Source organism: Periophthalmus magnuspinnatus, chromosome 9 (genome assembly GCF_009829125.3).
Source record: "Periophthalmus magnuspinnatus isolate fPerMag1 chromosome 9, fPerMag1.2.pri, whole genome shotgun sequence".
NCBI classification, from domain to species: domain Eukaryota; kingdom Metazoa; phylum Chordata; class Actinopteri; order Gobiiformes; family Gobiidae; genus Periophthalmus; species Periophthalmus magnuspinnatus.
Window position 1 is genome coordinate 10,779,029 of NC_047134.1, and position 10,527 is coordinate 10,789,555.

The 10,527-nt window shown below is 45.1% G+C and overlaps 1 protein-coding gene across 1 annotated transcript in view; it reads left to right on the top strand.

The window, feature by feature from the left end:
* The window catches only part of LOC117376069 (ras-specific guanine nucleotide-releasing factor 2-like), a 31,556-nt gene extending 21,037 nt beyond the window's left edge, over positions 1-10,519 (top strand). Inside the window, exons 19-29 of the mRNA XM_033972472.2 lie at positions 1,018-1,107; positions 1,201-1,307; positions 5,935-6,047; positions 6,127-6,187; positions 6,710-6,813; positions 7,147-7,231; positions 8,149-8,346; positions 8,583-8,662; positions 8,780-8,897; positions 8,971-9,039; positions 9,647-10,519. Coding sequence (XP_033828363.1) covers positions 1,018-1,107; positions 1,201-1,307; positions 5,935-6,047; positions 6,127-6,187; positions 6,710-6,813; positions 7,147-7,231; positions 8,149-8,346; positions 8,583-8,662; positions 8,780-8,897; positions 8,971-9,039; positions 9,647-9,739 — 1,118 coding nt within the window. The 3' untranslated portion in view covers positions 9,740-10,519. The remainder of the gene's footprint in view (positions 1-1,017; positions 1,108-1,200; positions 1,308-5,934; positions 6,048-6,126; positions 6,188-6,709; positions 6,814-7,146; positions 7,232-8,148; positions 8,347-8,582; positions 8,663-8,779; positions 8,898-8,970; positions 9,040-9,646) is intronic.
* Positions 10,520-10,527: the final 8 nt, after the last annotated feature.

Consider the following 10,527-nt stretch of genomic DNA (forward strand, 5'->3'; position numbering starts at 1 on the left):
CTGTGATCTCCTTTAGGATTACAAGAATGAAAGAAAGAGCTGGAAATGTGGAACAACACAGGTCCCGAGCAGTCCATGGTGTGACTAATTTGGTCTATTTCAGTGCAAAGGGGACATTTGGTGTGTAGGCCTTTAGACGTGTGGTTATCATGGAGGATGCATTCACAGTGTTTTTGAATTTGATGTACTAATCTGCTGGAGAACAATAAAAAATAAATAAATAAAAATAAATTAAGTTAAATATATAAATAAAACAAAATGACTTTATTATATTATATTTTATTGTATTTATTTGTCGTAAAGACTGGACCCAAAGATTCTGACTCAGGGTAAAAGTTTAAAAGGTTTGAACAATTATTTACAGACACGGAAATGCAAATGAAGGTTGATGGATCAGACAGTTGAGAGCGGTGTCGTACGCTGAAGTCTCCGAGCAGGTTGTGGGTAGCGGGGTCAGAGGCTGGGGTGTTTGTACCAGTCGTGGAGAGCTGGGGATACGCGGACGATCTGGCGCCACGTGTCGGATCCTCGGTCCCTTTGTGCTCCGCAGGTGTAGCTTGATTGTTGATGGGTTGCAGGTGTGTGCAGGTGTGGGAGGTACAAGAATCTCCACCCAGCTCCAGACTCTGACACAGAAGGGAGGAGGAAGGACAGCACAAAAACACAGGGCAGACTGGGATCTTGACATTATTATATATTTTATTTTATTATGTTATTTTGTGTTTGGGAATGAAACTGCCCTATTGATCTTGTGTGTTAAAGTCTTTCAACTAACAAAAGGCAGGCCCGTGTGTCTGAATAATGCCACCATTTTGAATTTAAACCAGTTTTTGGTTTGCATGATCACGTTGGACAGGGCTTGAGATGCATGAGTACGAAGGGACCAGACTGATCTCCATCTTTATAAAAAATTAGGAGAGATTCCATTCTGGATTTGCCAAATTGTCCCTTAAGTTACTGATATAATATTTGATTATCAATGTATAATATGTACAATTTCATGGTGTGCTTCTTCAGTCCAGTCTGCAGAAAACTCTCGACACTCAGTTTCTCCAGCGTCGGCCTTCGCTATCGCCACAGCCGCCGCAGGACACGGGACTCCACCAGGTAAGCAGCAAGGCAATAAGATACTCTAATACCCCAGCAAAACACATAGATTCAATGTAAGTGTGTTGTTCTATGTTTTCATTTCAATTCCAGTATTTACAAACTCTGAAAGAACGTGCGATAAAGAGTTCATCATCCGCAGAGCTGCGACTAACAGAGTCCTGAACGTGCTACGCCACTGGGTGTCCAAGCACTCACAGGTCAGTCCACTCACCCATTGCACCCACTGTATGCACCAGGCTATAAATATATGAGCGAGGGGAGGGAGGTCAATGGAGAGAGAGAGACGGGAAGAGAAAGAGAAGGGGGTCAAGGAGAGAGAGGCAGAGAAGTGTGAATTTGAGAGATGCAGAGACACAGATTGAGGGAAGGAGGGTGAGAGGTGATGAGAGAAGGGTAAATAGAGGGGGAGTGAATACGAGAGTGGGGGGAAAAGGCAGGTAAAGAGAAAGAACAAGGTTTGGAGAGAGAAGGTAAGAGGGATAGAGGAAAGGAGAGGGGTGGGAGAGTGTGGGGGCAGAAGAGATGCTCATGTTCTGTTATATTAAGCTCTGTGGTCTCATTAGAGGGGCTTTCTTCTTGCTCTGATGCTTTGGTTTTTACAGTAGCTACACTCACGATCACTGCCCTGCGCCAAGTGGACAGCTCCCTCCCAACTCATCTCCTACTAAGCAGCCAGTGTTGCCTGTAATGAATTGAACATGAAGATAATTGCCTGACTGCTGTCCAGAGGTGCTCCTAGCCCTACTGTATTGATTAGGTTTATGCTCTTTCTTCAATAACACCAAACGTGGTGTTGACAGGTCCACTTTAATTGGTCTATTAACACTAAAAGAGGCCACGGCGCGTACACCCACTCGCTTGAGGAACAAAGGGCTTGTTAACCAACCTTTAAACGAAGTGAAAAGGGAGAGATGTGCAGAAAAAAGGACTTCATGTAAAAGCGATGGTTTTATCCAGGAAAAAGCGCTCAGCGAATTCACTAGCCGGTGGGCCTCATTAGTTTTATTGTACACAACAGGAAGACGAGGTAATATAGTGATTTAAGAGAGTTGCAGGCTATGAAGATGTTCTCTCGATATTAAAATTTCAAACGCAATTTCAATACGAAGAATACCAAAGTTGCTGCACTGATCTACTGTTCTTTACATCAACTGTTGTCTATAATCTTCTTTTTACTGTATAATCATGTATAATGCAATTCTTAACATACAATTATAATCATCAGAATCATTTTTACACATCACTTCAACAAGACATGGCCAAATATGTATACATTTATCTTTATTTATACCAGGAAAATCCAATGAAAGCACTAAAAATCTCCTTTTTCGTTGGTGCCCTGTACAAATATAGAAAATATAGAAACAAAAACAAACATCTAAGTGCATAAGTTCATTTAAAACATTAAAATCAGGAGCAGGTGTGAGTATAAATGTTTGTCACTAGATTATTAAATTGCATTTGTAGCATCTAAGTATTCAATTTTGCATGTCCTTGAAATATATTCCACTTTTAGGAAATAACCAAAAGCATTTTTCCCATTTGAGTTCTGGTGCGGACAGTTTTTAGACTTATGCAATCGTGAGATCCATCCATCCATCCATTTTCTTCCGCTTATCCGGGGCCGGGTCGCGGGGGCAGCAGTCTAAGCAGGGACTCCCAGACTTCCCTCACCCCGGACACGTCCTCCAGCTCCTCCGGTGGGACCCCAAGGCGTTCCCAGCCCAGCCGAGAGACATAGTCCCTCCAGCGTGTCCTGGGTCTTCCCCGGGGCCTCCTCCCGGTGGGACATGCCCAGAACACCTCCCTAGGGAGGCGTCCAGGAGGCATCCTGAGCAGATGCCCGAGCCACCTCAGCTGGTTCCTCTCAACGTGTAGGAGCAGCGGCTCTACTCCGAGCTCCTCCCGTGTGACCGAGCTCCTCACCCTATCCCTAAGGGTGCGCCCGGCCACTCTGCGGAGGAAGCCCATTTCAGCCGCTTGTATCCGCGATCTTGTCCTTTCGGTCATTACCCAAAGCTCATGACCATAGGTGAGGGTAGGAACGTAGATTGACCGGTAAATCGAGAGCTTCGCCTTCCGGCTCAGCTCCTTCTTTACCACAACGGACCGATACAGCGACCGCATCACTGCAGACGCTGCACCGATCCGCCTGTCAATCTCACGCTCCATCCTTCCCTCACTCGTGAACAAGACCCCGAGATACTTGAACTCCTCCACTTGGGGCAGAGACTCACCACCCACCCGGAGAGAGCAAACCACCTTTTTCCGGTCGAGAACCATGGCCTCGGATTTGGAGGAGCTGATTCTCATCCCAGCCGCTTCACACTCGGCTGCAAACCGCCCCAGTGCCTGCTGCAGGTCCTGGCTTGAAGAAGCCATCAGGACAACATCATCTGCAAACAGCAGAGATGAAATCCTGTGGTTCCCAAACCAGGCCCCCTCCGGCCCCTGGCTGCGCCTAGAAATTCTGTCCATAAATATAATGAACAGAACCGGTGACAAAGGGCAGCCCTGGCGGAGTCCAACATGCACTGGGAACAGGTCTGACTTACTGCCGGCAATGCGAACACAGCTCCTGCTCCGGTCATACAGGGACCGGACAGCCCTTAGCAAAGAGCCCCGGACCCCATACTCCCAGAGCACCCCCCAAAGGACACCACGAGGGACACGGTCGAATGCCTTCTCCAGATCCACAAAACACATGTGGACTGGTTGGGCATACTCCCATGAGCCCTCGAGGACCCGATGGAGAGTATAGAGCTGGTCCAGTGTTCCACGACCAGGACGAAAACCACACTGCTCCTCCTGAATCCGAGGTTCTGCAGTTTCTGCTTCCTCCTCGGAAGACGTGACAGTGGGATTGAGGAGATCCTCAAAGTATTCCTTCCACCGCCCGACAACATCCCCAGTCGAGGTCAGCAGCTCTCCACCCGCACTGTAAACAGTGTTGGTGAAGCACTGCTTTCCCCTCCTGAGGCGTCGGACGGTTTGCCAGAATCTCTTTGAGGCCGTCCGATAGTCCTCCTCCATGGCCTCCCCGAACTCCTCCCAACCCCGAGTTTTTGCCTCTGTGACCGCCCGAGCCGCGGCACGCTTGGCCTGCCGGTACTCATCAGCTGCCTCAGGAGTCCCACGAGCCAACAAGGCTCGATAGGACTCCTTCTTCAGCTTGACGGCATCCCTTACTTCCGGTGTCCACCACCGGGTTCGGGGATTGCCGCCGCGACAAGCACCACAGACCTTACGACCACAGCTACGAGCAGCCGCATCAACAATAGAGGTGGAGAACATGGCCCACTCGGAGTCCATGTCTCCAACCTCCCCCGGGATCAGGGAGAAGCTCTCCCGGAGGTGGGAGTTGAAGACCCCCCTGACGGAGGGCTCCGCCAGACGTTCCCAGCAGACCCTCACAATACGCTTGGGCCTGCCAGGTCTGTCCGGCTTCCTCCTCCGCCAGCGGATCCAACTCACCACCAGGTGGTGATCAGTTGACAGCTCAGCCCCTCTCTTCACCCGAGTGTCCAAGACACGCGGTCGGAGGTCAGATGACACGACAACAAAGTCGATCATCGACCTCCGACCTAGAGTGTCCTGGTGCCACGTGCACCGATGGACACCCTTGTGCTCGAACATGGTGTTTGTTATGGACAAGCTGTGGCTAGCACAGAAGTCCAATAACAAAACACCGCTCGGGTTCAGATCGGGGAGGCCGTTCCTCCCAATCACGCCCCTCCAAGTGTCACTGTCGTTACCCACATGGGCGTTGAAGTCCCCCAGGAGAACAACGGAGTCCCCGGTTGGTGCACTGTCTAGTACCCCTCCCAGGGACTCCAAGAAGGCCGGGTACTCTGCACTGCTGTTTGGCCCGTAGGCCGACACAACAGTGAGAGACCTGTCCCCGACCCGAAGGCGCAGGGACGCGACCCTCTCGTTCACCGGAGTGAACCCCAACACGCAGCGGCTGAGCTGTGGGGCAATGAGCAAGCCCACACCAGCTCGCCGCCGCTCCCCGCGGGCAACGCCAGAGAAATGGAGAGTCCAACCCCTCTCAAGAAGATGGGTTCCAGAGCCCAAGCTGTGCGTGGAGGTGAGGCCGACTATATCTAGCCGGTAACGCTCAACCTCCCGCACAAGCTCAGGCTCCTTCCCCCCCAGCGAGGTGACATTCCATGTCCCCAGAGCTAGTCTCCATGTCCGGAGATCCGGTCGTCGAGGTCCCCGCCTTCGACTGCTACCCGGATCTCTCCGCACCCGCCCCGCAATCGTGAGATCTTATGCTAAAAGTTCCTGTATCAAAGTTCAACAGCAAGTGAGATGCTCCTGCAGTCGATGAAGTAGTGACTTATAAATACATTTTATACAGTGTTGCAGATAGTGATGGTCAACCTACTTTTTTATATTCAATTTAAAATCATCACCTGTTTTGAACCAAAGGGCTAAAGGTTTAAAACTAGAGGCTGAAGTCTGCATGTTTATTATATCTCCATAATCTAGTATTTAGTTTCCATAGTAGTATCATTTAGGAAAGATTTTTTTAGGTAATCATAGTTTGACAGCTAAGATATATCTCTGGAAGGGTGTACCTCTAGGCAAACAGATAGTATCCCATGTAGAAATTATATATAAAGGTTAAAAGGTAAAAAAAAATAATAATAAAATAAAAAAAAATAAATATATATATATATATATATATATATATATATATATATATATATATATCTCAGTAGTGTTTTTGAAACGGCTGAATCTCAAGTTTCCTCTCTTCTCCTGGTGAATTTGCTTTATAATGTTAATATCTGGACCTATATTGTGATTGTTCAGGACTTTGAAATGAATGCTGAGTTGAAGATGTCCGTGGTGTGTCTCTTGGAGGAGGTTCTTCGAGACCCAGACCTGCTGCCTCAGGAGAGGAAAGCCACTGCGAACATACTGAGGTACAGCGGTGTATTAAAGAGCGTTTGAAAATGTAGGACTGAATCATGTCTACATTAAAGTCTATATCGTGTATTTCAGTGGACTTTCTCAGGACGAGATGGAGGAGGCCCAGCTGAGGATAGAGGATATCTTACAAATGGTGAGAAAAGTCTTAACCTACAATTTCATGATTGCAGATGAAAAATAATAGTGTAATTTACTGTAAAAAAAAAATGGTCATGGCCAGTTTAAATCACATTTAATCATCACTCAACCCAGCAATTACACATTATATTTGTTTAAGTTTACTAATCTTCAGTCTTTATAATTTTTTCTTGCATTATTGTCTTTGCCATCTGTTTGCCCTTTTTGCACAATCATTCAGGTCAAAAACCTTGTGCACAGTCAGAAAGAAATCACATTACTTACATCAGACGTAACTGTTTAAATGACATTTCCGTAACCTGATAACTCCAGAAGTCCAGTGTTCAAATCTCTGCAGCCCCTAACCCTGCAGCGAGGGGCAGTGTCGCAAACTATATCTATCATAACATCTCAAATTAGATATTTATAACCTTGTTTACCAGAGCCGGGTCATGGTGTGAGCATCTGTGCATTGCTAACTGCACGGAGCCACTGATTGAATGTAGATATAAATGTATGCTCTGTTTTGTGCATGTAGGCGGACTGTCCGAAGGCTGAGTGCTTTGAGTCTCTGTCAGCGATGGAACTAGCCGAGCAAATCACACTACTGGACCATATTGTCTTCAGAAGCATCCCCTATGAGTCAGTCTATATGTTTGACCTTATATTATTGCATTTGTTCACTTTGTACAGCATGTAACTTAGCGTGACACCTGTATGATTCCATGTAATCGCTAAATAAAACCAGATGTGATAATGCGATGTTTGAATGTAAAGTGAATGAGTTCTGTATAAATCCAAAGCATTATTATTATTATTACTACAAGGTTTTTTCTATTACTTTGTGGCTCATTGTTGCCTAGAGTTAGTGGATGTTTGTAGTAACTCTTTCTGAGCATTTCTCATTCTCATGCCATAAATATTTAATGTTAATACTTTCTCCTCTCTCTTTATTCTTTTTCCCCTCATTTACAGAGAGTTCCTGGGCCAAGGCTGGATGAAAGTAGACAAGACTGAGCGTACGCCTTATATAATGAAAACCAGCAAGCACTTTAATGATGTGAGCTTGAAACCACACTCCTACTTTTGCTTTAAGGCTATATTTTAATAAGTTGCATTCACATTTTAGAAGTTGATTGTGTTATCATTTGGAGGGGAGCGGCCTACGTCACTCTATGGGAGATTTTGAAAGAAAAAGATGACCCACAAATGTTACACTTTATTATTATTTGTGAGGGATTGACTCCACAAACGCGGCAGGAGAGCTGAGCGGGTCCAGGGAGCGGGATCTGGTGAGGAGTAAGTGTCCAGTTTAGCAAGTCAAAAAGTGAAAAAACATGAACTGAGCCAAGCAGGGAGTACCTGCTTGGTTCAGTTACACGGACGATCTGGCGCTGAGTGTCAGGTCCTGGCTCCTCTTATCCTCCCCAGGTGCAGCTGATTGTCGATTAGCTCCAGGTGTGCACGGGAGGAGCCAAGATCTCCGCCCCAGCTCCAGGCTCAGATGCAGAAGGAAGGGGAAAAAGAGCAGCAGACAGGATAGACAGTGATTGTGTCCACATCACGCGAGCATGCAGCAGATTTTTTTTCGTATTTGTACCAAAATAACTACGCAGTGCTGCTAAATCCTCTGCGTATCACCAATTAGGAAAATAAAATTGAAGAATGGAGTAATAGAGAGCGGTGGGCGTATGCAGTGGAACGGTGAAAATGAGGATTGAACGGCAATATGGCGTCTTGAAAATAAGGGGTTAAAGACTTTTCAGACATTCACAAATCATTCCAAATTCAGCTTCTGGTGAGTAAATAGTGAGGGGAAACAGCTATAGCACGGTTAATAGCTCTAAAAACTAAATTTTGCACAATACATCTGCTTTAATAAACAACCTTAACAAATCTCCAGTTCGACCAGCTCAATTTGAGACAGTTGTGACGGCAGTGAACAAAACCTATTTGTCTTGTTCTGTTTACATCCAGATGAGTAACTTGGTGGCATCTCAGATCATGACCCACACAGATGTAGGCTCCAGGGCCAGCTCTATAGAGAAGTGGGTGGCTGTGGCTGACATCTGCCGCTGTCTCAACAACTACAACGGGGTGTTGGAGATCACCTCTGCTCTTAACCGCAGTGCCATCTACCGCCTGAAGAAAACCTGGGCCAAAGTCAGCAAACAGGTGATGTATATTTCTTATGTAAGCAAACAAGTACCAGCTAGTTAGGAAAGTCTGTGTTCATGTGATGTTAAATACCTTTTAATATGTTTCGGTAATATCCTGGTGACTATACCCAAAACTCACCTGTAGCTCGGACATTGGCAGCATGTCATGTGTCTAAAATTAATAATGCAATTTATAGTAATATAAGTAATTTTAACTTTTTTTTTTTTTTTTGCTTTCATATGTTCTCTTAGACTAAAGCACTAATGGACAAACTACAGAAGACTGTGTCATCTGAAGGCCGCTTCAAAAATCTGAGAGAAACCCTAAAAAAGTATGATTTTGTCTGAATGAATGTTATCATGATTGGGCCTGATAATGTTCCTCTTATCTTTAACCTTTACTCTTTGTCTACTTTGTCTTCTTTGTACTTTTTTACTTTGTCCTTTAGCTGCAACCCTCCCTGTGTGCCATATCTGGGAATGTATCTGACAGACCTGGCCTTTATTGAAGAAGGAACACCCAACTTTACTGAAGAGGGTCTTGTCAACTTCTCCAAGATGAGAATGGTGAGCTGACTAAATAAATGTGATTTGAAAAATACTCTTAAAATAAAAAACTATGTGTCTATGTGTTCCTCAGATTTCCCATATCATCCGAGAGATCCGGCAGTTCCAGCAGACTCCTTACAGAATAGAGCACCAACCCAAGGTAACTTCATTTTTTTCAGTTTACAATTTAAAGACTATGTTGTTACTACTGCTTAAAGTTAAATTAAACTATGGAATGTAAGATAGTGAGTTGCTGGTCCTTCAGATATTCTTGTGTAATCATATATACTCTGAAAATTCCCACGGTAGAGTTGCCACGATACTGTAAGGCTTCGATACCCAATCCATTTCAATACCACAGTTTCTTTAGAATTATGAAAAGATCAGGAAAGCGTCAACATTCTATTTATGAGATTTATATTTGTACTAAATGTTTATCATGTTTCAATACTGGTTTTAGTATCAATTAAAATCAGGATACTGCTTTACAAACCTGTCTAAAGGAAATTGTGTATAGAGAACGAAGTTTAAATCTGTCAACTGGACAAATCGTTGTAGGAGTGAAGATGTTTCGCGGCTTGACGGATTTAAACTTTGTCTTTTGCTTTGGATCAGCTCTGGACGACTGAGGGATTACACAGACGTCTTCTATAGAGAACACGTGAAGCAGCATGTAGCAAAAAAACCCGAATTCTTTATATTCATACGCCATCAAATATTTACACGTTGGGCTGAAATAGAAGATGCTGCTCTTTGTGTCTCCGCAGGTGACCCAGTACTTGTTGGATAAGACTTTGATCATGGACGAAGACACACTGTATGACCTCTCTCTGAAGATCGAGCCCAGGCTTCCAGCTTGAGCGGAGGGGGCTGTTATTGGCCAGTGATCGCAGGCTAAAACGTGGACCCTACGGCTACACGCCCATTTCATCTCATCAGTGCAGATGGAAGAGCAATGCAAAGTTACGACAGCTTTGTGCACGGGACAATAAGAAAGACTGATGTTATGAAGATATCCGCTGAGATTCAGTTGGGAACAGGGTTACTGAGTCATGGCACTTTGAGAGCAGGAGAATGACTGATGTTATGGAGCTGATAGGAAACGGTTTGAAGCGAATGACATGCTGCTGTGCACTCATTATTGATGGCGGAACAGGCAGATCGGGAAGGCTTGAGAGCTGCGTGGTGGGAATTGATCAAAACTATGGATTTTACTGATGTAGCAAATACAGAGCGTGTGCCGGAGCAGTTTTGGATAGTTTTCGTAGTCTTTGTTCTGCTGTCTGTGCATTTCTGTTTCGCATTATACTCAGAGCATGTCTCCCAACACGCTTCTGTCATGACAAAGAGCTGGCATGATTTGAGCTCAAGATATTACCGCGCAAAAGGCCTTCATCCTGACCCTGATTCTGCCTTATACTCAGATTGGTCTATGCCACTATTGCATCCTCAATGTTGGTTATGCTCTCATATACAAACAGAAAAAATGTGAATCTGCTTGATGTTTTTACTTTTTTGTACCTAAGAATGCTAAAAAAATATTGTCCATGTGAATGATGTTAAAGGTAATACATTTTCGTGCCTTCTAATAGTTTATGGGTCAGCGTTTCAATTTGCAAACCCCCCCCCCCCTTAGGAATCCACCATC